Consider the following 27,640-nt stretch of genomic DNA (forward strand, 5'->3'; position numbering starts at 1 on the left):
AGCTTCCTCCTTCATTCCCAACTCCTATACCTCCTACCCACCCCTGAGCAGTGCAGTGGGATAGAGAATGGAGCTTTGTTCTCATTCCACAACTATTCCTCTTGGCAGCTCCTTCCTCCTCATACATTTCCCTTCCTCCAAAATGAGTCCTTCCTATGAGATACAGTTCCTTCAGGGAAAAAAACAACTTAGCTACTGAGTGGGCTGTCCATGGGATGCTGTTCCTTCAGGACACATCCTCCTGCTGTGACATGGGGTCCTCCCCAGGCCACTGTGGACTGCAGGGGAATCTTTGCTCTAGTGCCTGAAGTACGTCCTCCTATCCTTGTTGCTCATAAGGTTGTTTCTCACATTTCCTCCCTAATTCTCCACTGTTTGTGCTTTTCTGAAATATACTTTCCCAGAGGTGCCACCCGCTTGTGGCTTAGCCATGCCCTGCAGTGGGTGTGCTATGTTGGAATTGGCATGGGGTGGCCCTGGCTGCTCTTGGGAGAGGCTGTCTGCCAGCCCCAGGTGCCAGTGCCTGGGCACAAACACCTCCTACAATTATAAACAATATATGGTGTGCTGAATCTGGTGCTTTTGTCTAGGCCCTTTTTCTGAAGGACATAGTTTAGCAGGCCCACTCTGCTTTCAGCAAAATGATCCTGAGGGGAGTAAAGGAGAGAAACTGCGTATCAATGGCTTTTCCACTTATCCTCATCAGTTTAAATCCCTCTGAAATAAAAATGAGGCTTTATAGCAACATTACATTGGCTTTTTATAGCCTATGTTGATTGTTGCTGGAAAAAATGTCTAGAAGGAAGGTTATGACCTATGAGTGCCTAAGAGTGCTTCCTTTCCTACAGGGAATGGGACCTCTGAGGAAGAAGGGATTTAGGTTGAACAGCTTTAGGAGATGCAGCTCAAGAGAAAAAGAAGAGGCTGAGCTAATATTCATGTAAAGCTGTTCTCTGTTTCTGTGCTATTGAAAGGGATACACAGAACAGGTATAACTTATCACTGAACAGATAGTGTGAGCTGAGTTTGGACAATAGATTGCGAAACATGTTTATTCACAGGAGCTGATCATTTTCTAGGGATTGAAAAGGATGATGAAAAATCAGAAAAGGATTTTAACATTGTGCCTTGTAACACAGTCACACTCCAGTTAAAAGCTCTTTGACTCAAGTCTCTGACAGGGATTATTTTACACTAAGCTCTTCTGCTAACTAATAACAAACCCCTGCATCATCACATGACAATTCTTACTACATAGGAAATGAACAGATATTATGTATTCTGTTCTCTGCTTGAAATTCTAGTTTGTCCAGACTGTTGCATTTGTGTAGGAGGGTTTTGAGCTGTAGAACCTGTGTGAAGATAATCACTTGTGGTTTGTGCTACCCAAAGTACCAATATTAACATCTGACCATGTTAAACAGATGAGTTTACCTATTTTTGGCTCTTCTGGGTTGATATCCTCTCCTGGCTTTGCTGCCCTGTGAACGCATGTCCCTTTTCCTGATCATGGTTCTTAGATTTTGCCTTTTACCAAAACACTGATCTGCATCCAGGCCGTATAGTCCTTTATAGTCCTGCATCCTTTGGATTCGGAGAACTAACCATTCATTATGCAGACCCACAGATTCATCAGATGCACTGGCATCACTGGCATGCTTTGCTCTGGAACTAATATTAATGGGAGGGTGGAAAAGGGTTCTAATAGCAAGGCCCATTAAAAAATTGAATGAGAGTATTGCAAGGAAGCAGAGGACCTGAGCAGACTCCTAAAAATACCACTTAGCTGTACCCTGAGGAGCTGGACACGATTTTTTCATGGAGTTCTATTTTTGTATTCCATTTTGTGGAATACAGTAATAACTATTAAGATGCATACTAGGAATAGCAGCAATTTTTCCTGACGAAGTGCTAACAGACTCAATAACTTCTGTACTTAACAAGGCAGACTGAGGAACCTATGGAATGGGCCAGAAAACTCTGCTTTCATGGCTTTTGGTACTGAGTCCTCTGCACAGGCAGGCAGCAGTAAGTACAGTGCAGGCATGTGTTAAGCACTTGTTGACAAATATTATTTGCATAGCATCATAAAATGGTTTGGGTTGGAAGGAATTTTTTTGAGAAGTAGCTTGTGTATACCACTAGGACATAAAAGATATGGTGCACTAGAATTCATAGATTATTTTTTCCATAATAATCTCCAAAATGGGTAGTATTTTCCATATTTATTTATGTCCTTCTTTTCTGTGCCCAAGATAACCATTAACATCCCACTTTAATTCTCACTATAAAGGTGATACTAAGGAGACATTTGTTACAAGCCATCCAGGCAAGTCACCTTAGTTCACCCTTCCTCTCTCATGGCTTTCCTTCCACCACAGAATCACAAATTTCCTTTCTGCTGATTCCCTCCCCCATGCATGTTGGAGTCTGAAAGGAAAACTTTGTCAAAGAGATGTGTTTACTGAGATTTTTGCCAGCTGGAAGAATTCTGTACTTTTAATAGTTTTGTTATAAAGTACATTTCAGAGTGTTGTGGCGTAGCAAGTATTTTCTAGGTGCTTTTGTTCTCAAGTTGAAAGCATAGTATTTCATCAGTGCAAGACTGTTTTTCTCAGTACAAAACTTAGCAAGACTTCTTTTAAAGTGCAAATCTTGGCATTCTATCAGCAAGCAACTGCATTTAGCAGCAACACAAACAGGGAGATAGTAATGGGGTATCAGCCCTGTTAACCCCAAGTTAGCCAGACAAGGTTTGCAAAAATGTCTGTTTTTTGAATGCATTATGTTTATTAAGAAAAAAAAATAATTTTATGGAAACAATTTTATCATATTTTCATTGCAATTGGGACTCTCAGTCCCTCCAGAAGGTACAGATATATTTTGGATTTTTTTTTGTGATTATGCAATAATGCAGTGGGGAGAAAATACAACCTTTCTCGTCAATAATAATGATGCCTATTTCTCTGGCATTTTTAGCATCAATTTCTCCAGTTTCTCAAGGTTTTGCCAGTATCCCAAAATATATCACTACTTGCAGAGGTATAACTTTCATTAATAGTCTAGTACTGAGATTTTCCAAAGGAAAAGGACAGTATTTTAAAATAAAAATGAAACAAAGACTCTTAAAAGCATGGGCACTGAATAGTGAACAATAGATCCCTTTACTTTTCACACCTTAGAATTCTTAAGCATTCGGGGCTAATTGTGTTCACCACAAGCTGGTCTCGGGATTCCTCAGGTAGAAATACTTAACCTCAAGATAGTCTCTGAGGATCCCTCCTGCCATCAGAGTGGGTGAAGAGCAGTAGGACTTTGAGGTTAACAGGTGTCAGAGGTAGGTACCTCTAGAAGCAGAGTCAAGGTAGATACTTCAGGGCAATAAAAGTATAGTTGAATGCAGTGGGTACTGATAGGAATCACAAGCAAACAATTGTTATTGTTTGAAAGAAGGCTTATTTGAGATTGCTATCTATGTCCTCTGGCATGTATTACCAGCCTTGGCCATGGCATATCTGCATTTATGCTAACAGCTGGATTTTCTTAAAGCACACTTCCAATTAGCTGGAGCTTTTTTACCTGCAGTATTAAAGAAAACCTGATTGCCTCAGGATAGCCAGTGTGTAACTTCTTATCTCCAAGTCACTGCTGCATGGGCATGCCCCCAAGTGCTTTTGCTTTAGCTCTCTGAAACTGGAGTGCTCCCATTTGTTTGAATTAGTTCTCACTGCTCCCAGTTAAGCTTCCTCTCTTGCAACCAGAACAGTGGATTTTTCCACCCCCCCCAACATCCAAACACAGGCTTGCTTCCACACATTTCCATGCCTGTCCACAGATTTCTGAAAACAGCCCAGCATGAAAAGGCTCAACAGAGCTGCACAGAGTTAAAAGACTGAAAACTGAATGAGCTGCTGATCTCAGACTGCATATTTTTATTCTACTGTTTACAACATTCTTTCTTCCCCTCTCCACCTCCTTTGTTTTCGAGTTATTTGTTAATTCCACAGATTCCAGTTTTCTGTATTTGCACTCTGAGAACAGTATAGAATCATTTCATTCAGTGGTGGTAAATGTTACTTTGAACAGTTTTAGAAAAATTACCTAAAAGCACCCCAAGGACAAGTAGCCATTAAGACAGACTGCTTAGGGATGGTGCAGAACCTATCACGGGAGACTGGTAAGAACAAGGTTAGACAAGCACCACTAAGCAATGAGAGATCAGATTGTGCCCCCAGGTCCTAGGGCTGGGCTAGAATGACCTCACTTGATTCCTTCCTCCCTTATGCTCATAACATTAAACACAAATTCTTATAAAATGCACCTAATAAGAACACAAACTGGCAGTCTAAAACTGGAAAGAATTGCAGAATGAGTAATAACATTTCCCATCTTCAAAGTTATCTTGCAAACTATGAAATAGTCGGATGACAGAGTGAAAATGTAAAGAGAGTAAAAAATTATGTGGACAACAGCAACTACAAAGTCCTTATTTTCAAAGGCTAAACCTAAACCTTCCTGTCAGTTGCTAGATGGGATACTGCTTCTTTTTTTGTGAATATCTGAATTAAAAAAACCCCTGTTCTCAGCTTCCTTCTCCAAATTGCTGTGCAATGCACAGCATCCTGCTACGGCTCAGCAGCCCTGAGCCTTCCCCCTGATTGTCATCTATCCTCTCCTTCTCTCCATAGCAGTCACACACTGTCACTCTCCTGCTGCTTATGCAACAGCTCAGCGGTTTCTTACTGTGATCCAACTGTACAGCAAAAGACATTATCCTGGGACACAGAGTCTCTCAGAACAGCAGGGGAAAATGGCTAAAGCACTGCTGTCCATACTGGAGTGACTCTGTATTCACCAGCAGTGCCACATATGAAAAAAAAAATACAGTCCTATTGGCAAGAAACTTTTCCAGACAATCTGGAGTTAGTTTCAGGACGCTCCACATGGCAGCAGCGTTACTTTCTAATCGTGAGCTTTTAAGTTTGTCTCAGAGGGTACAGGAGGTACCCTTTCCTACCCTTGGTACAACTGGAAAATAAATGGCATGCAAAGTGATCAGAACCTCAGCAGCTTTGCCAGCCTTGGTAACATGCAGACAGAACCTTTTTTTACCTTAACTTCCACGTTTGCTTGTCCACATCACAGCTAGCTTATGACCGACAGCAATCTGCAAAAGGGGTGGTGGCTTTCCATACTGTGCTAGGTATAAAAAATGGAGTTCTTCAACACTGTAGCTTAGCAGCAAATTTTATCTGCCTTGTCAGGAAAGAGCTTTTTATCTTCTTGAGTATAAAGCTCATCCTAGTTATGCAGCACAAGCCAGTCCATGCCTCTTTCAAAAGCCCTGAAAAGGCTCTGCACAAAATGAAGCTGATCAAAGAAAAGTGCTCCCAAAGCAAGTGGTCTCTTCCTCCCTTCTTTCCGTGTGGTTTGGGAACAGCAAACTGCTGTTCTCTCTGATTCTGCCAGAATTGCAGAAAGAGCTCTTCAGCAGCTTTGTGACCAGCTTGTAAAACTGCAGCCAGCCAGCTGAAATATGAATAACATACCTGCACAAGCTGTGTATTTGTGATGGCCACCCGCCCACCAGAAAGCCCTGATTAACTCACAAGCCTGTGAAAATGACGTGAGCGAAGCCAGAGAGGGAGCATGAAGTGGTAGGAGAAGAGCCATAGGCATTCCTGTGCACATAAGTTAAACTCCCCATCAAAAATCACAGTTGCTTCTGACTGATTTCCTAACATGTAGATCCCTTGCATAGAGAAGAAACACCTCCTCCTGCAAAGAAGATTAATCAGAATCAGGAAAAAGCATAGGATGCCTACTTATAATATTGAACACTTACTCTAGGGCATATTAGTCCTGTGGCAAAGCAAGACTTCTGGAGCTCTAAGCAGCAGCTGTTTGTGCAGATATGATTAGAGGCTAGGTGCAGTAGTTACACTGCTGTATCTTGCTGCATAAGCAAGCTTGAAAAATTTAATTGAGATTTAATGCTGCCTTTTTCTGCAGATGCAGCTTCATAGATCTGAGGATTTTGCCAGTGGCAACACAACTTGTGAGATAGCTCTGCAGCCAGGAAAGAAAGCCTGAGAGGCCTTTAAGAAATACCATAAATTCCCCATAATCTGATCTCTGCTTAACATATCGCTTCTCTGCTTGCCTAGCACCTTTTTCTTAAGAGACTCGTTATACCTCTAGGTATGTGATCTGTCCTGATATAACTGGTTTTTTTAGGATGCAGGTCAATGTTCTTGTTTTAATTTGAAAAACATTCTGTGCTACAGATACTAGTTGCCAGTGAGACAACTGCCCTAGAGAGAAAAGAAAGCTACAGAAATGCACAAATCAGTTGCAATCTACTCTGTAGCTGAATTGGAGAATGCCATTTACTACTACATTAAGAGAGGTGATAATTTATAGGCTTATGTTTTAAAACTATGTCTATATTCTTTGAAAATTAGACTTTTTTCCCATCACAGAGTGGAAGGATGGGCATTTGTTTTACAAATACAATCAACAGAATTGGGTTTCTTGACTATTTTGAGCCAAGAAGAAACTAAGTGTTGGTCAAGAGGATTCAGGATAGCCAAGAGTCCTCATCCAGATTCTTCTAGTTGTCTTAATGCCTTGAGCAGAACTCCTCACTGATCCAGCTTTCTTAAAAGCCCATCAAAAACTTCAGGTTAGCTTCCATGCATAGAGAATACAAATCCTTCATATTCTAATATACTGAGTGCCAAAAACAATGGCTGCTTATTTTCCGTCTGGGAAAAGAGCAATTCAAGTAAGTGATGGATTGTACACACTTGCGTGTGTAAGGACACTGGCACTAATTGGAAGCATGGAAAAACAGCACCAATCATTTTCATTGCACCAACAGCTATGTTCTCAAGATTACTTGTGTTGATAGCACCAAATATTTCAAAAGAATAAGCTGTTAAGTATAAGATAGAAGGTGATTATAAAAAAATGCTCTTCAATAAAAAACTTGACTTGCTGGAGCAGGATTAGTAATTCACTATAAAGATTATACTATGCTGCAAAATTTGGACACTGAAAACAAGAACAGAAGACTTAAGATCTGATACAAGTGCCTTTTTACTCAAACACAGGGAGAAAGACCAAAAAGGAAATTCACAAAAGGAAATTCAGAAACTTTTCTAATAAGTTTAAATGTATGCATGCACACAAACTGAAACAAAAACTTAGCCACCTAAAACCTAAAGTGTGATAAAACAAGAATTAAAGCATATTTTAAAAACAATATATATTTTAGATAGTGTATAGTATAAAACCAACAAAACTAACAATCCCTCAACCACTCAAACTGTACACTCTTCTGAGAAAACAAAATTGCAGTTGAGAGAAAGCAGTCGTTAATTTTGTGGAGTGTCTCTTTGTGTGCATAACAAAAGGAAGAGCAGACAGCTGGAACAGCTGAGAAGCTGAGAAATACAAAGCTTAACCAAGTCACTGAAGAGGCTTTTTCTGAAAAAACTGAAGTCCTTCAGTGAAGAAATAGCAAATACACAAGAGGAATGGGTTGAAGGAACAATTGTCTGAAAAAATCCTCCAGTAGTTGCAAACACCAACATGTTTTAAGGTGATGTTTTCTTTTTACTACTTACAGTCCAGGTTAACATAGACACTGATGTCTCTGAGAGCAACCCAAGGTTAGAACATGGCAATGAAGAATATTCTGCACAGGCTGCTGACAAAACATTGTACAAAGCAGACCAGCAGTTAGTCCAGAGATCATATTTCTTTTGAAAAGGCTCAAGCTATTTGCTGTTTCTTAGCTTATTGTCTTCTCTTTAAGCATCTTAAAAAGCAAAGTTAAATTTTTGCAGTCTAAGTTTAATTCTAATATTCAATTTTCACTTGATTCTAATGTTCAGTTACTGGATTTTAATGTCATACCTTATTCTACTTTAAATAGAGAAAAATATTCCATAATGAATTAATGAATGCTTTGCCACTACAGTAACAATTCAATGTACAATTATTTACTGCGTCCTAGAAATACAATTTTTCAAGTAGCCTTTTCCCATCTCAAGGTTTGCAGCCCATAGTCTTTCTCTGGTACAACTGTCTATTAAAACTAGGCATTTGAAATTGGAAAGAAAGATATTTCCTTTGCTCCTACAATGCAAGAAAGTCTTTATATAGCAATGTTACTCAGAAAGTAACTTTCTAAAGATAGTCTGAAGAGATAGGTAGGAGGAAACACAGGCAGAAAGAAAAAGAGCAAGGGAAATAAACTGCTAAAAACTTAAAAAGGGGTCTAGATATGAGGTCAGCAGCACTTAATTCTGCATTCCTTTGCTTTAAGGACATTGGTGTAAAAAAAAGTGATGTCAAGCAGTTGCCTTTTCAAATAGACTGAGAATCCATGCAGTTAATTCTGTTTAGCAAATGTGGGTAGGACTAATTTGATGACAAAAATGTTAAGAGGAACCTAAATCCTTGGTTGATTAGGCTATGCCAAGCCCTAAGAAACCCCAAACCAGAAACAGGCTCTGCTGGTAGGGATCAAGGCTGCTCCAACCCTGAAAACCTCTGTTCATTTGTCATTTAGTGCTGGTCATGCTTAAACTCTCTCTGACCCTCTACTTTTCAGACTCCTGTGCTCTTAGCTGCCTGGTGCCAGCACATCCCCAGAAGGGGCTCATTCTTCACGAGGAAGGGCCACTCAAAATCGATAAACTAGCTATTACCCCAGCTCTCAGCCCTAAGGATATAGATGTGCCTACAAGAGCAGGCTCCATCTTAAATGCACTGGTAACAGCTGTGTTTTGTTTGCTTGAATTTAAAGGAAACAGGCATAGGATGAAGTCCCTTTATGCAGAAAGCAAAGCTATGACCTATTAGATATGAGTCTTTCTTCAGCCTGAAGTGATTCAGACCTCGATATTTCAATTTCCTTAAAGGTTTTCTAGCTCCTAGAAGATGTCTGTTGATTTTGCAACGTGTGAACAGCTTTAGGTATAGAGGTGAGTAATTCTTTTCTCCTCATTGGAAGCCTAGTCGCTAATCAAGACAATACTATTTTCTTTTGACCTCTTCCTTTCCCCTGTCTATTGACTCCCTAATGATTTGTGCCCAGGGGCACATCTGCAGCAGTGGAAGGTAGAGTCAGCTTCCCTTCCCATGCACTTTACAACCCTGTAAAGAGAAGATGAAAGAGGGGGTTTAAATCTCCATTGCTGGAAAGACCACAAAAACTGGTCTTTATTTTGGGTGAATAATTTTCTGGCTGTGTTTCAAAAGGTGTAATTTCCTAACTTCATAAAAGGAAGGGACTAGATCCCTGCTCTCAAGGGAGGACTCTCTGAATCCTAAGAAGGACCCAGTCCTTTAGAGCACTGGATGTGTCTTGGTGAGGGATAGAGGAAGACACATGCCAGTTCTGTCCTGTGCAGCCTCTTTCACTGTTTGTGGTGTCTTGAACTTGCAGGTGTCCAAAAGATTGCCTGCATTAGGTAGGTGCTCCAGGAACCCTAATGAAGCTTTTGGGATAGCAACCAGACCTTCTAATGGCCAGCACGTGCTGGTTGTTGAGGGCAACTTTTGATCTCTGTGGTCAGTTGTGGTCAAATGTCACACAAAACAAATGTTAAAGTACCACAAGACTTCTTCCCAGTCAAATTGAATAGAATTTCTGCTAGAATATATGTCTATTGTAAGTCCTCCTAAAGGAAATTTAATCAAAAGAAATAATAATAATGTTAGGAAATCTTTATTTCACTGACAAGCACATTGGTCTGCTGGACAGCACTGTTTTACCAGGGCAATGAGAGCCTGCAGATGCCCTGACAAGTCTCATACACAGGACATAGAACAAAGTGGTAGAGAACTTCCTGGCTCTTTTATCAGTTTAACCTGAGTTTAGTTGAGTAGAAATTAATTTGAGTTGGGCACTAATCACTTTCTGTCTCATAGATACCTATAGTGTGAGACTACTTTCCTTTAATAAAATACTTTCAAATCTACCAATTAAGAGTATCACAGAAACAAAATAAATACTGCTCTAGTAATAACAATACATTCAATTTTGAAATGCCTTTCCCTAAAGAATCTCTTGGACTTTTGTAAGCATAAAGTTTTAATCACAGCACAGTCAGAAAAATTATTACTGAAATTGCTTTATGAGAAGTAAAAGAGGGGTGGAAATCAAGCCCAGGATAGATAAGCAAATTTCACAATATGATGAAAATCTGAACAAGTATTTGACAACTATTCTCATCAAAACAGTGATCTATCTGTGGGATAGAATATTTTACTTCAAACAAACAAACAAAACAAACTTCACCAGAAGGTAGTCATATCACATTCATTCAGATCAGATATCTTTTTTATGTATTTTTTTATGTATCTTTGTTTCAAATCTATGAAAACATATCCATATCTTCTTGAGTGAGGTAAATTAGTACAGGAAATGGTAGATTTAATCAATTAAAGTCAATGACCTCTTCCTCTTTAAAATAAGAAAAAACACAACCCTTTCTCAGAACAACAGTTGAAATTCTACCAGCAAAGCTGGATTTGATGAAAGACAAGAAGTATCAGAGATGAAATCTTGCTCACAGAAATACTGGAAAACCTATTAATTCCAGTATGGTTTGGGTTTTGTTCTTGCAGTGGATTGCAGCAACATGTAAGAAGAGAAAAAAGAGAGCTCAAAAGCTATTACTTTGTGTTTCTTAAAGTTAACTTAGAAATAAAAATCCTAAGGCATCTCAGGAGACAGCAGGACAGATGTAAGTCAGAACACAGGGAATCTAAAAGTTGGAACAAGGTGCAAATAATAAACACCCTCCCTTATACACACACATACAGTGCCACACACATTCTGTAAATTCAGGAAAGATTTAATCACCTTTTTGAAGTGTTTCTCAGTTTTCACACCTGCAACATTTTATAAATATATACTTCTATGTATACTTTTATACATATATACACACACTCACACTATTTATGTGGCATTCCTACACTGAATTCCTTAGGTTCCCTGAAATGTAATTTATCTATTATGCCTTCTATTTCATTGTATCCATACCCTTACCTCTCTACATATGTAGTATGCAAATACACACCCTCACACACCTGCACAACTTAATTTAAATTTAATTTTGCACAAATTTAATTTAGGAACCACTGCCCAAGCTGCTGGCCCTGGGTGGAAGCTGTGTCCCAATGGGAAGTGCTACTGTTGTATTGTCCTTATGACACACAGTGTGACAGACAGTGGGTGCAGAAGGCAACAGACTCACTAGTACTGCCATCCTGGCAAATAGAAAGGAGGGAAATGCTGGCAAATAGAAAGAGGGAGCATTGAATTCACTGGGGCACTGAGCCAGGAAGGTGTGAATGGGAAAAGGAAACAGAAAGCAGGGACAGGTAATATTATTATAGGAGAAATAAAATATTTTTCTTTCTTATGTGCCTTAACTCTTGTCACAGAGGATATGAAAGAACATATTGCTCTGAAGCAATTATTTCAGCAAGAAACACAGCAGCAGGCTGAATCCCGCAATCCTGAGCATAATTTACAGCATGAGATGCATGAAACCTCTATATAAATTACTGGAGATGGGAAATCTGCCTTTAGATTTCTGGAAAAAGTCTAGCAAGTAAGAGAAGGCAGTTGCTCAGACTAGAATTCTGATTAAATATGTCATGGGGGAATCAAATGAATTTGCTCACCATTAAGCAAAAAAGCATGTTTATTGATACAGCTGATATGAATAGACAGCTTTAAAGAGAAACTATTCTTAAATTTCAATTTAAGTTTCATTTCTATTCTGTCCCTTTTTGCATTTTCAGCATCAGTAATTGTTATCAACTTCTTTTTTATGACCAGCCAGTTTCTTTCAAGTCTTCTGTTTTTTAAGGTTTTGAGTTATGAATAAGACAAACATAATTGTTTTCAAACAGCTATTTCTAGTGGATTCATTTTAGTTGCCAATACAGATGTCTAAGATTTATGAGCATGTTTAAAAAAATAATAATTTCTAAGAAAATGTTAGAATAAAGCCTTTTACAGGGGTTTTCTATATATCTTCTGTTTATTTTTTGAGTTATTCAGGTACCTATGTCATGTTCAACACCTTAGCATCTGGTTTTGTTATTTATTGTTCTGAAATTATGCTCTGCAATGCCAAAAGGGAAGATTTAAATGTAAGTAGAATTTGGTACAACAAATGAAGAGGGAGGCTACGAAGATCAGGGAAGTATTTTTAAGAATTGAGTTACTTTGGATTTTTAGAGGTGTGCAGAATACTTTTTTATAGATTCCAAATAATTTAGTATTAACTGGAAAATAGGATTTTCAGATACCCGTCAAACAGTTAGAAAATTCTGTACAGTTTAAAGGCAGTTTTTCTGTTTGAAGCTGCTTGTTTGAATGCCAAGCAAGCATTTATTCAATGTTTATGGTGTAAGCATTTAAATAGAAAGTAAAAGGTTGCTTAAAAGTACTTGTGTGCGATTGACAGATATTGGAATTTGACTGCACTCTGTGCTACTTAAAATGATAACAAATGAAATGTGTGCATCCAGAAAAGCTGGTTTTGGATGGATGAACTTGAGTTGCTGATGAAAGTAAAATGAAATAAATTACACTTCAACCTCTCTGAAACTGGCATATAATGCTGAACTGAACTGTAAGTACTTCACTAGGAGACTTCAAATAGGTTGTCTAAGATTTTTTTTTAATCCTAAATAGAGAATAAAATGCAATAATCTCCATGACACTTCTGGAAAGATACTTTAAATTGTCATTTTATGCAAGGAAGCACGACAGAGTTTTGCAGTGCTGATGTGTTGATAATATGATTATTCTAGCTAGATTTATTTTCTCTTTTAGATTTTACATCACTGTTTTATTTTCCTGCCACATATGAGGAAAACTAGATAAAAATAACAGTGTGCAGAAAAATGTGGATCAGAATTTACCTTTGGAATAGATTGATTCACAAAATTAAAGAACAATAGAAAACTTTCCACTGCTATAATTATTTGAACTGAAGAGTAAATTTTTAAAACTTATTTTCCAAAATCCTGCAGAGTATAACCTATTCTCTGCCAGTGGGAGACAAACTCAGATTTACTGGACAGAAGGTATAACCTACGGTGGAAATCACTTTCTTACTTTCATTGGACAAGATGAATTGTGTCCTTTGTTCCCTATTCTCTCTTCATAAACTGCTTCTCAAATGATTTTTTTTTTATGCATTGTGCATAAAACTATATTTTGTTCTATGAAAATTCAAAGAACTCGACCACAAAATGTTAAATTTTTTTTTTTCCCTCCATCAGTTTGTCAGCACAAAAATCTACCTTGGGAAAGTTGAGTTTGCTAACATTTTCTCAGGGATGTTTTTTGTCTTTTTTGAAACAAATTTTCAGGGAAGCCCAAAGATGCTTTAATGTCAGTAGTAACTCATTAGGGAGAGATTAGTTTGAAACATTTCAATTTTGCTCTGAACAAAAAAGGTAATATTTCAATATCACAAAAATTAGCAGAGGACAAAAAAAAATCATCCCAGCTATCACTAAGGTTCACTAAATGGCTGGAAGATTTCTTCTGCTGTCAAGCCTGGTGGAGAGATACACATCATCACATGCTGCCAGGATGGGATATGACAACAGCATCACATCCTTCTCATGAGCTGTAGGACTGAATTACGTTCTAAAAGAAAGTAAGCGGGGAAGAAATGTATCTCACCTTGATATAGACATAGCGTGAGTAATTAGTATTTTCTAGCAGGAGACAATCCAACAACTGTTGCTCTAGCAGAAAGCACCCACAGGAGTATCAGCATCCCCCAAGCTTCCCAGTGTCCCCTAAGATTTCAGGTAAGGGCACCTCAGAGGACTGCCCTTAAAGAGCTTGTAGCTGAACTCGTAAATGTACGATGCTTCTGAGTCTCCTTTTGGCTGTAATCTCAGATGTCATGGTCCTGCTAACAGATTGACCTGCTCTCTTAACTGCCTCTCCTTTATTTTTTTCTACTATTCCCTTTTCATAATTCTTCTGACCCTGTTTTCATCTTTACTCCATTTTGGAGCAATGTCAGAACCTTTCAATTTCTCAGAGCTAGAAACAGCTAGGGAAATCTGTCAGCTCCAGCAACATACAAACCACTTCACTGAAGTATCCAAATAACACTGCCAATTCCTCTTTTCCTATCCTTAGTCATCAGTTAGAGCTTTCTTATTTACTGTGCATTTCCATATTTTAAGACACGTTAGCAGAACTCTGAGTGCTCATGATAGGGCCCAGCACATTAATCCAACAACAATTATCTCATACATGGAAATTGGTGGAATAAAGATCTATGAGAAAAGGGAGAAAAAGACTTGGAAGCATTTCATTTTCTTTCCTTTGTGTATTGTTCCTCTAAGAAAGGGGAAACATTTTCAGTGGTCAGACAAGGAATATTAAAGAGCTGGAAGCATTAAGACTTCGAGAATATGCAGAAGAGACAGGATCTCCAGACTCATCCAGACTAAACATGGCAGAACAGAGGCAGTTTCTTGATAGTTATTTTTCCATTAAAGACATAATTGATATGTGTCTTACTGTGCTACTTATTCTGTATTATTGAACAGAATTGAAGAATTGTAGCTTTGCTATGTTTTTATTATGCAGAATTAATTTTCATGCCTACAAGTGCTTATGCTAAGGGTGCTAAAGCTACTTTCATGGAGACAAGGTGCAGGGTGCCTTACATCCCTGACATTTGATATAGTCTCTTAATCTTACCTGCATTTCATACCAGCCTCACTCTACTCATTCATTTCTAGAGTTAGACCTTGTTACCTGTCTCGGTTTAGAAGACAGGTGTCTGCTAGGGAGGGCAGGAGCCTCCCTTGGGATGAACGAATGTAGACCCCCTCCCTCCGAATTATTATAAGTTTGAAATCAAGGGGTTTTCAGGTAAAGATCTGGGGATAGGAATAACAGTTCTTTACTAGTATAACCAGGCAAACAAACAACAATAACTACAGCAATAACAAGAACACAGAACCAGGGACCCCGGGACAGCTTTCTCGGCTGAGATGGGATGGAGGAGAGGCTTTGTTTCAACAAACCCCTCAGGCGGGCAGTCCTGGTGCTCCTGCAGGGCTCCGAGGAACAGTCGGCTGGAAACAGCAGGGACGAGCTGAGATCCTGGGCCGGTGGCTGAGGTGGATCAGCAGCTCCGCGGTGGTGGCTGGCACTGCCACACGTCCCGGCAGGACAGGGGGTGCGAGGCCACCAACAAAGAGGGGAGAAGGAGAAGAAGCAGCAGCTCCGTCTGGGTGATGGCGAAATTCCCTTCTCTCCACCGCAGCAGCTCTGCACCCAAAGTGTCCTTCTCCGAAGCTGAAGAAAGCCAGCCAAACTGTCCCCACCCTCCTTTCCTGCCCCCTTCCTCCCCTGGGCCCGGCCAAACTCTTTTGTCTTCTCTCAAGCACCCACGAAGTACCCACAGTTACCTTGTCCCCGCAACTAATGGGTAAAAATTCCACGGGCAAGCCAGAACTAAAAAAAAAAAAGGACACCTAACCCCCAACATTACCCCAGCACCAGACACTCCAAATTAAAAATTACTGCAGGATCTAATCACTGACACTTTCAGGTGTAATTGTTACCCAGTAAATGACCATTAATTTAAAATCTCATTAATTTGGTTATAACACTTTATTTTGCACATATTTTCTGGACCTGTGATTGAAGGCTTTGTGTAGAGTGCCATGCAAATATCTTGTTTGAAATAAGAGGCATTATGTTCTGTCTGTGTTCAGCTCTGTCTGCTCCCAAACCCAGTTTCCTCACTGTCCTGCTTCTCAGATCTGAAAGACTCTGGCTGAAGGTGACAGCAGCGTGAACAGTGACGATGCTCTGAACCAAGCTGCTTTTTCCCATGTTCCTCATCATGCCTGATCCAGACCCTGCATCTGGCCCAACATCTACCTAGTCCCTGCATCTGGCCCAACATCTACCTAGTCCTGTTCTGATCTTTAGTGAGGTTCCATACTGGACCTCACTTGTAGTATTTTTATATATATATTTGTAAGCTTTTGATGTGTATGTAATTGGGAATCACTGTTCTCAAACTTTCCCTTTTGATTTGCCACAGTATAAATATGACCACTAAGCTATCAAGATATCTATACTCCAAACTGGTCAAGTTGTGATGCCACAAAAAGCAGCATAATAAAAAAAAAAAAAACAAACACACAGAATGATATAGAATATAGCTATTATCAAAATGAGTGCAACACACTAAAGTAATTCCTTCTGTAGCTTCCAGGAAAGAAAATCACTTAGATAAAGCAAAGCAAGAGAAGCTTAATAAATAAATGGTACAGTGAACGTAATTCTTAGCCCTCTCCCTTTAACTTTAATGTAAAAAACTCCTAGGACAGGATAGGATAGGATAGGATAGGATAGGATAGGATAGGATAGGTAGATAGATAGATAGATAGATAGATAGATAGATAGATAGATAGATAGATAGACTTTTTTCTAAGGACAAAAAGATAGAGGAAGCACAAATATGGACTTTCTTGGTCTTCAATGATCAGCACTTTGCCTTTTGCTTTGAAAGCTGTTCTTACTCACTGAATAATAAACCCTGCTTTCTCTGCAATAAGGTTGGCAGATGTTTGCTATCATGCATCATAAGTCTGAAGGTGTATTTCGGTGGTAAATACAGAGTATGAAACCCACTATTTGAATGTCATTCCCACAGCTCTAGACAGAACTAACATTCTGTCACTGTCATTTTAGCATCCTAATTACATCAACATTGTCCTTTGTGACTCTCACTGCAGATTTCCAATCAAAATGTCTGTAATGAGGGAAGTAGCATTACTGCAATCAAATAGCTGAACAACACCTCTGAATAATCCTAGCTTGTTCAACTTCCCAGACACAATATAGAACATAGATCTGAACACCTGAACATGGCAGGAAAGCACACCTATGCTGTGAACTGCTCTGGATTAGACAGCTGCTGAGGAGCTGAGCTAAACATGGATGAGAACTGCCAGACTTCAGTGCACCTCACTCTTGGGACCCTATAACATTGAAGGATGCTAAAGAAAGTGCATAACTGATGTAATTTCTGCCTTTTAGTATCTTTCCTGTATGCTGGCATAGATGCATAGGAATTCACACACACACACAAAAATCCCACACCATAAAATCATTACAAATTTTTTCACCATTGTTTTTTGATTCAATTTCATGGTAAACCTAAATCCAGGAAGCCTGAGTTCCTGTGTTCTTCAGGAGCTCAGGGAGCTTCCATTTTCCCAAGGAGATACATTTCTAGGAATCACAATTGTACTGCAAGGCTTGAAAAGGTAATGTGCTCTACCCCAAGAACAAAACTACAGTAATGATTGCAAAAAACCCTATTAGGACATTGTAGGAAAGCAGCTCCTAAATTTCACTGCTATTTCCAATAGAGTATAAAGAACTTGCTGCTGGGTCTTTCAAGGCAGAGAGCTCTTAACATGGAAGATTTGAAATAGTCTTGAACAAATGCTCTTTTTTACCTTTTCTAATTTTTTTTCTTCTTTTGATGTCACATGGGTCTGAACCATGACTGTAGACTATTTTGTGTTAGGAGCAAAAGTTGGACTGGATACACTTGGCTGCAATGCTTCATTAGGAACTGTTTTAGCAATTGAGTAGACCCAGAGTAGAAAAATATTTGAGTGATACTCTCTGTGATTTGGAACTCATCAGAGATGTGGAATGAATATGGTCTGAACAGCTCTAACTCTATTACTGTTACAGAATGGCTGCTCTAATTCAGAGAAATTTGCCAATGATTAGATGCTCGTGTCTTGTTTTACTGCATGTTAGGGCTATGTCAGTTCTCATGTGTGGGGAAGTATTTTGTGCACATTTTGTTTTATTTTTTATGTCTTTCTCCTAAAATGATTCATTAATTTTACACTCCTATCTTCTTTTGACTTCTCTACCAGTGAGAACACTAGTGAAACAAAAACTTGGGAATGGTATACACATTGCTGTCTGCACATTTGGTGAAGGAAACAATGACTGTGGTTTTCCAGCACTGTCCTTGCTCCTAAAATATGAAATATGAAGAATACACTTATTTTGTGCAAAAAATACACAAAACTTTTATTCTGCTGTGGAAATATATATAGAAGTCTAAAAAAAGGTTTCAGAGCTACTTATGCTATAAATAGCAAAAAGCGTCCCCTTATTCTGTTATTATAAAAAAGAAAAATAAAATTAGGATCCTTACATAGCTCTCAGATCTAGAATCTGTTCTTGGGTGAAAAATTCATCCTGGACCTTCAAAGCTGTCTGTTCTGAAAAGGACACTGGTCTGCAACAAGTCTTCCCAAATGCACGTGGAGCTCCCATTCACATTCTAGTCCCTTCCACAGTTTTTTCCTCAGATTGTCAATCTTACTACTTAATCAAGGTATCACTTTTCAGCAGTGCTCTCAAAGGATTGCTGACTGTTACAGCAATTTCCTGGGTTTGAAAATCCTGGTACAGCCAGATATGTTACCTGTAAACAAACCTGTTTTTTTAAGAAAGTGCGGAAAGCATAATGACTGGTCTGGTATTAAATCTTGCTATAAATGAAAAACTTTTGCTACATAAATAAAATCTCCCTCTACACCAAAAGGAAGAGGTTTATTTCACTGTAAACTTCTTTACACTTTAAATATATCATTTAATTCTTTTACATATAGAACTATACTTTAGACTACCATAAAAGAGAAGATGTTTTGGCACTTCTGACAGAAATGAGAGCAACCTACTATAAGCTTGAGTGTTGATGACATTTTACCTGGTCTACTTGAATGTTGAAAGAGCTGATGGACACACTGGCAAGTCAGATCTTATGCCTTGATTTAGTTTCCTCAAACAGAAAATGGAGTTAAAGAGACTCACCTTCTTTGTACAGCATTCTGAAAGTAGATACAGAAATTATCGTGTAACTAATGTCATGTAACTGTTTCTCTTGTACTGACTGAATCCTCTTTTAAGTGAGTAATTGGGATCTGTGACAGCTTTGGGCTTGCAAATCAGCGCAGATGAGATTCAGCAGACTGGAAAAGCAAAAATCAAAAAGTGATCTATCAGATTGCTTCCTAATCTCAGCATCATGCCAAGTGCACAAAATAGGGTGTCGTAATTGCAGAAGAAACTCTGATTTGCATCTCTAGTAGGTCCAGATCACCAGATCATAGCCTCAATGTGTCTGCTTTCCAAATAAGACCAAAACAAATAATTTTTGTTCAGATATCATGGGAGCACCAGCTGTAATTTTCCTGAGCTGATGTATCCAACCTTTCAGCATCGTTTTGGGGTGGGGTGGGGGGGGTGGGGTGGAGGGGCTTGACTGCACTGATGCCCTGAAAAGAAACATGGAGCAGAGGTGGCTCACTTGAGTATGGCCAGATCCACTATGCAGCCAAGATCTTACACAGCATAGAGCTTGTGGCAGTCCTCATGAATCACAATTCATTAGCACTTCTACTACTTTACACAAAAGGGCAATGGGATCAGAACTTTGCTCACAGGAGGCATGCACAGGTAATAGTAATACACTGCATGGGTCTTGTGTGCAAAGGATTTCCTGTTTGAAAGATTGTAATGCACTTTCTTTTACTGACATCAAGTTTTTTTAAGTTGAGAAAATACAGTTCCTATTCTAGTACGACTTCAAAGCTTGGAAAAAGCAGTTTTTAGTCTCAAGGTGATATGAAGAAGGATAAAAGTAATTGGAACACAGGAAAAGCAGACTAGGCAAATATACCCCAAGCTGATATGCAGTAGAGCTATTATTATTACATTTTCTCTCCCTTTGTATACTGTATGTTTAGAGACTTGATAGTAGAGTAGAATTAGCAATCTCTGTTCATCTATTCATTACTTTCAGAGATTTCAAATATTTTTTTGTTCTGGCATGTTTTTTCTTTGGGATCTAAACCCAAAGAAATCAGTAAGAATACGTAGACTTCAGCAGTTACACAACAGAAAAAAGAAAAAAAGTATTTATGGAATTCTGTCCCATGTTAACTTCTTTCTTACTGCATTATTAGTGTAGTTGTGCCATTGTAGCATGTTGCTATTAAAACTCATTAGCAAAGGTTATTTTTCAGGTTTAAAAGTTTTAAAGTTTTTGGTTGTGGTGGACTCCATTGTCTCTGAGGCAAAAGTTATCCCAAATTTCTTCTTCTGTCTTCTTCTCTCAACTACTTCAAATTATTTCCCCAAAACATGATTTCCAATTAAGAGCTATCTTTTTAATGACATATGAATTACCAAAGTGATTGCAGATATTTTTTTCTCTATTATAACTTTAATATGCTTTTAGTAAGCTCACAAAATTGTTTTATAAACTTAGGTATAAGAATAATAAGGATGAATGAAGACTCTTATTTCTATTTTTTTTCAGAATCCATTCTCAGCTGGAGCTAAGAAAAAAAAGAGCTATAAAAAGGTGTTATGACAATGAGAAGATTAAATATTAAGTGCCAGCAAGTGTTTCCATTTCTCTGCAAAGACATATACAAAATTAGCTTTTTAAAGCTTCTCACAAAGTATTTTATAACTGTTTTACATTTAGTACAAAAAATCACTTAACTTTGGACTAGCAATTTAATAAATATAAAGAATCTTAATGAAATTAACTCTTCTACACAAAAAAAAAAGTTAACTCTTACTATGTGAGTCTAATAATGATGGCCACATTAAATTCCTTGTTTAGTAAATTCTAATGGTTTTGAGAACAAATGTAATTTAAGCTTCAGCTATATGTTTCAGAATTCTACAAAGTCCCAAGTCAAAATGGTAAACTTGGTGAAATGCGCTGGCAAGCTATTAGTGAAAGGAATAAGGTCACGCTTTTTAAAATCACCTGACATCTATACCCATTAGAAATCCATCAACATTTTCAAAACCAACCTAGGCATTTTAATTGGGACTTCAATCTTCTAAAAGTTAGGCATATTTTCTAAATTGGTTGCATAATCTATTTTCATAGTAAAGGAGGGAGACTGCTCAGTAAGTAATTCACAAAATAGCTGTCTTTTATGGAGAGTAGATGCTTATTTCTTATTTCCTCTAGGGATGTAGAGTTATTAATCCTCTTTTGGAGTCAAGTGGATGAAGTAGGGACAGTTCTTTCTGGATTGGCAGGTGGGGGAATATAAGGAGCATGTCTTAAATGCTGTTCTTGGAAATAGGAGAATCAAATCCAAATACCTTCTGTGTTTGATTTGGGTTATTATCTTCCAGGAAAGAAACAACTAAGCTGTAAGGAGGAATTCAGAAATTAAGGTATTTGTGCATCACAGATGAGACTTAAATACTTGACTACTGTAATAGAATGTGATTCTCACCAGAACATTGTGGCTGTGGAGACAAAATCTTCCATCTGTGATGCATCCTAGAATACAGCAGCTTCATGTGACAGATTGCAGAATGGGTAAATATCTGTTTTAAAATGAGACAAAACACATTTTAAGGATATCTTGTGACACCACAAGTCAGAGCTTTCAGCTACACATCAGTTAACTATCCTTCCTCTCTCTCTCCGTGCTGAATTATAAACTTAACTGAAGTTCAGTAATGTTCCAAAAAATCATGAGGGGGTGAGACATACTATAGGGAGAACACGTTTTGATTTGAGAATCGTAGGAGGGTAATGAGATGTCCCCAGGCTTTTGGTATCTCAGTCACAGTAGAAAGGTCTATGGTTACCTCAGAGCCAAGGAGCCAATGTGTGGATTTTTATGCTGGAGACTTCACCAACAATTTGGATGAAGAGGTCTCCAGAGACAGAAAGCCTACACAGCAGCTGAGAGGGTAGAATGTCCCACAGGTGCCTAAACATTTGAACTTAATATGAAGCCGTTGCCTAAGTCCTCTTCAATGAGACTTTGGCTCTCTAGGCTCTATATGAAATATTTCCATAAATGCCTGTAGGTCAAATGTTTTACTTTTATGTCAGGACCTAAAAATTCAAATAATACACCAGGGGGAATTTACTAAAGATTCTGGGTATTATATCAAACAATTAACATTCCTAACTTCAAATTCTGCCCTCTCCATGCCTTGTACTTGCTTTTGAAAATGAGATTTTAGAAATTATTTTATAACATACTGTGGAAAACTACCCTCCCATTTCACCAGAAAAATGCAGAAATTTTGTTGGTTCAAACACTGACTTAATTTTCATAACATCAAGCTTACCTATAAAGAAGAAATAAAGAAGAGTGTAAATACTAGTCTTTTAGGGCTTTGATATATTTGTAAACAGAATCCAATTAAACCTCTATATTTGATAATCTTTGTCTTAATAAAGTTGCTGTGGGTGTTATTGGCATGAAAACATGGAAAATCAGCATGATTATTTTCATATTTGTGTTTAGATATTTTACCATTATAAACATATGAGAAAACCTGCTTGAATCTATCAATATAGAAATCAGCAAATAGTTTTAAAAAGGAGAGAAGGTAATTAACTTCACTTCTTAATGATGCTCCTAATTTAAACTATGCAAGAGATGTTTAATGAGTGAGAGAAATGTTGCAGAAAAAAACTGTTATTCAGTTAAAACGACAAAATGGGAATCAGCAGTTTGAATCTATTTGCACATCTTCAGCAGACTTACTCTGTGACCTTAACCAAAGTATTTAATTTTTGTGCCCTGCAGTTTTTCTATAAAATGGAAATAATGAGAGTCAACTTGCTGAGAGATTGTGGGCCTTAATAGTTTAGTATTTATATCTTCTGAGAGAATACAGATAGGATTGCAGAGTGTGATGAATGATTAACATTCTTTTGCTATTACCAAGCTCTGATATTTTTACCCAGCTACTTTATCATACAAAAATCTTTACTTTTTATAGCCCTGTATCTAACAACTACCCTGACTGAAATGCATTGAGCAACAAATGTAAAGTCCTTCTCAGGTCTTCTAAATGTAATTAATGCTCAAGTTACTCTCAAAAGCAGTAGAGAACAATGATGTTCAAGTCTATCTCCATGGCTTGTAGCTGCCAGTTCAACAGAAAGATGAGTAAAGAGTGTCTTCCGGGTAAAATATATTTCCAGCAAATGAATGGTTTAAAACTCCCCCAAATCAGCATTGAACTCATTGTCTTCAGGCTTAGCATGCAGGTCCTGGAGAATGGAAAAACCCCACAACTTTCTGCTTCTGACTGAGCTGGTGAATACACTCATGGGCAGCAGACAAGATTTGTTTTGCAGGTGATGACTTCCTGAAGCACAGGTCTGGCCCACACAGCTGCTGGATCTGGGTACCCCAGAGAGAATATTAAGCAAACCTCTCAAGCAGTAGTTACAAGAAAAAGGCTACATAGATACCAAATGCACTCTAATTGATGCTGATGAATTGTTCAGAGAAATTACAGAGTAATACTTGTGATGAACAAGTACTGCTATTTTGAATCAACAAGTAATTGCCAACAAATATCTTCAAAAATTTCCTACATAATTTCCAACAGAAAGAGGTTAATGGTCTTTTTAGTGAAAACATTTTCTTGTAATTATTTGCTTTACTTTATGCATTGTTACTTTTTATTGGGGTGTGCTGACAAAGGTCTTCAATTTCTTTAAATATGTGGTTCAGCTAAGCAAGTGGAACTTCCCACCTGATTTATTTGTCATCATAAACTAGGAGAGGGTGCATGTATCCTTTCTGGTTATAAAAAATGATTTTATTTTGCATGGAGAAAATTTTTTCATGCAAAATATGTAACACCACAACAAAACTAGGGGATTGGTACACTTTCCCATCTACATTTAATCCTGCTCTGTGGTGTTTGCATAGATGTACTCTCATGAAGAGTAGCATAAAATGCAATGATATCAGAAACATTCTATACCTTGACTATAGACTAAGTTGAATTATAGATCCTGAACTGTTATAAACAGGGTGCAACAGAGTGTATATAGAACTCTTGTGTGTACATGTCTTCTTTACCTTCTTTCAAAATAAAAATCTAAAGGGCAGTATCACTACCTAGGATGTTGCAGACAGTGAAGAGCTTTTTATTTGAATACTGCAAGTGCCAGCTCAAGATATAAATTCCATCATGCCTTTACAAACATGAAATGAATCAAACAAATAAAACAAAACAAAAAAAAAACCCCAGGAAAATAAAATCTGTCCACAATAAACATAGATCCAAAAATGTAAAATGTTTGTGAAAGTGTTGTGGTAAAGGAAACAACACAATAAAATAATTAGAAAATATGAAACAAAAATTGCTGTTTAGTTATTTGCTTTTTTATTGTATTTATTATTTTAAACAATAATGTAATCTTTGTAACTTAAAATTGTATTAGTACCATGCAAAAATATAAGTAAGTTGTACTGTGATGAAGGAAAACTGCCTTTTCGGGACAGAATTGTAATCTCTTCTATCAGGCTTGAGGAGAATTAAACATTTGTCAGTATGACTGGTCTTAAATTCACAGAAAATAATAGAGGGATGCAAAAAGTACAGTTTCATGTTATTGAATGACAGCTATGCACATCACAGCCACTGGGCATGACAAGTGAAAATGACAAATCTAAGCCATGTAGCAAGTATGTTAAATAATGTTCTGAGCAAAGTAAGAGTACAAACTAATACTACCCCCCCCACCCCCCCACCCCCAATTTATGACTTACTGGTAAAAAAATTTTGAATGCCCTTAGAAGGACAAGATGCAGATATTTTTGACTAATATGATTATATTTTTAATGTGCCAAATGCATTTACAGCCCTGGAAAGCATTTGCAATTTATCAGATTAATCTAACTATATAAGTGTCAGATGTGATTTGAAGAAACAGAAGGAAGAAATGCAATTAGAATATCAAAAAGGCACAATATGTTTATTCTTTTTTGAAGTCCTTCTGTCCAGCTATGCCACGTGTTTGTCACACCTCTACAGTCTGACCTTCAGGGTAACCACCCAAACACACAAAACATGAAGTTTCTTATTTTGTACTCATAGCTTTCCCCCCCACCTCTCCTAGCTATCTCAACTCCATTAAATATTTCAGTTGTAGTTTGGGTATTTCCAGACATAAATAAAAGATTTTCTTGGTTTTTAAATCTAATAAATGTGAGAAGAATTTGATTTTTATTTTGGTTCATACACTAAAACATTTTTCTTAGTTCACTATCACTGACTTTCTCAGTAAAATGCTTCTTCATCAGCCTCTGGTTTTCTCTGGGGTATGCAGAATTCTCCTTCAAAGCTGGGTCAAAGCCTTTTGAATATTCCCAACTTTCTGTTGTGTAGGGTAAGGATTTCAGCCGAGTGTTGTAGCTCGCACTGAAACTGTCTGGTGTGCTAAGGATACAGCTAGGCCTGCTCCAAACACACAGCAGGCCTTGTTGTACAGCTCCAGGGATAAACACCATGCCTCACACACTTACCTTCAAGCAGCTGAGGAGCACTTGGCTTAAAGCATTCACTAGATGTGTTCTTTAAAGGCCAAAGTTGTACTTCAGGAACGCATACTCATTTAAAATTGAATTAACAGCTACTTGCTACAGTGAGATTTCCCAGAGAGAGACTCTCCTGGATGTTCTGAGAAGTTTTTTTACACAAAATATTGAAAATTAATTGCAGCGCAAAACCTCTTAACTCCCTACACTTACTAAAGGCATTTTTTCCCACTCCCTCTCTTCCAATAGACTATTTTTTTCAGTATTTCTGTTTAGCCCCTCAGGGAAATCAAAAGTGAGTTGTGTCTTTGTTCTTTTTTTTTTTTTTGCTCCATCTGATATTGCATTAGCTCTGAGTCACCTGCATTCTCCTGAGCTCTCAGTCTGATCTTGTCTAGGAATTGTACTCATTAACTCAGCTGAAACAACAGTTTACAAAGACATCACTAGCATAATGTACACAGTACAGAGTCAAGGTCAGGTTGCTTAACATATGCATTTGTTCAGCTGTTTTTGAATTTCCTCCTGCAAATGTGAGCTTGGGGACTGAGTGAGCAAGCTCAATGCTCTTAGAGATCATAGATGGAATAATTAGATGTAAGGCTCTTGCATCTGCAAGACTGAGTTTTCAGCCTTAAATTTTTTTTTTTCTGTTTTAAATACTTTTAAAAAAAATGTTAGCTACTATGAATAGAAAAGATAGTATTAGAGTGCATTACATTATCTGAGAAATATTTAAATAGATGTAAATCATAGCTGTACTATAACACACGTGGAAGATAGTAAAGTTAAGACTGGAAATGGAAGTTGTTATTTCCTGAGGGCTCTAAACTATGATATATATATCACGAGAAAAATTGTCATTTTTGCTCAAACTGAAAATCTGAAGTACTTTTCTTGTATACAATACATTTTATTATTCAGTTGAATTTCACTTGCAGGTTTGTGTTAGGAGTAATGTCTTGCTTAATAGATGATGGGCAGAGCCTATCGCAGACTGTGTTGATTTGGGTCATCAGGTAGCTCAAACTTTTTTGATATTTTGCAAAACTATATGACCACAGAACCCACTTCTTTATAAAATGCAGTTTAATTGGTTGATGTAATACTTAGTTGTAGTTTCTAAAATATTATAGAACTAACATATCTTTTGTCAGGCTCCTGGAGGGTTCCATCAAAACAAGAATTTCATTGTGTTTGCATTATGAGCATTCCCTTGTGGGTGGAAAACTTGCTGCAAGAAATGTTCTGCCTGAGCTAAGATACGGTAAATGATGGCAACAAAAGAGGAGAAGAATGATAAGGAAAAAACAGAGGAAGGAAGATCATGCATTTACGTATGCAGGTCTCAATGGCTTCAGAAAACTTAAAGTGTCTGATCTATATCAGCCAAACTATTTGCTAGTGAATTCATACCAGAGTGCTCTCTTTCTTTTTTTTGGTCTTTTTAAAGTTTTCTTTTCTTGTTAATGTCAAGATCAACTACTGTAGCATTAAAGGGCAACCTAGAGGGAACTTGAAAGGTGTTTGCTACCACAGCAGCTGGAATAAAGATGGACATGTTCCAAGGTGAGTACAATGGCAAAAACATAAAGGCTGACTCTGATGTAGTAAGAAACAGGAGAAGGAGGCAGAGCTTCAGAACAGAAGCAAGCCTGTCACATCAACTGACATGGCTATTTTGGCAGCTGTATTTTATATGAGCAGAGGAGTGCAGCAGGGAGCCTGGTTAAAAACCTGAGAGCAGATGAGGGCTTTAGCAACAATAAAAGAAAACATGTGTAAGCTCATCTGAACAAACAACATGGCTTTACCATGGCAATAAAGGCAATGGAAAAGGAGGTACTGAAAATTTTCTCTAGCAAGGTAAGGCATCACTGTTTTTTAAGTGTTTGGATTATCTGAACAATCTGCAAGCACTCCCTCATGGCAGTCCAGTCTAATGGTGAAAAGGGATGGAACATCTGGGTAAGAAAAACAGAGTATTCCTAAGTCCACACACTGAGTCAATGTTCTTACAGCTGAACATTTTATTCCCTTTTTTTTCAGTGTACTTTACAATTATTCCATATAGCAAATATTTTCCAGCATGGTCTTCAGTGTTTCCAGGCTGATTCCTGTTTGCTTGGTGCTTGCTGAATACTCTGAATGAATAATCTAAAATCTTCAA

The 27,640-nt window shown here is 37.8% G+C and overlaps 1 protein-coding gene across 3 annotated transcripts in view; it reads right to left on the bottom strand.

Annotated features, from left to right (window-relative positions):
• FUT9 (fucosyltransferase 9) overlaps nt 1–27,640 on the bottom strand; it is a 96,421-nt gene that overhangs the window by 3,319 nt on the left and 65,462 nt on the right. The window contains exons 1-2 of one of the 3 annotated variants that reach the window (XM_033512869.1): nt 21,400–21,472; nt 18,944–19,101 (exon numbers count right to left, since the gene is read on the bottom strand). In XM_033512869.1, the coding sequence (XP_033368760.1) occupies nt 18,944–18,959 (16 nt within the window). In that variant the 5' untranslated portion in view covers nt 18,960–19,101; nt 21,400–21,472. Of the gene's footprint in view, nt 1–5,112; nt 5,462–18,943; nt 19,102–21,399; nt 21,494–27,640 lie in introns of those variants that run through there. The other 2 variants (XM_015623474.1, XM_015623477.3) reach the window with 2 other exon arrangements.

Source organism: Parus major, chromosome 3 (assembly GCF_001522545.3).
Source record: "Parus major isolate Abel chromosome 3, Parus_major1.1, whole genome shotgun sequence".
NCBI classification, from domain to species: Eukaryota; Metazoa; Chordata; class Aves; order Passeriformes; family Paridae; genus Parus; species Parus major.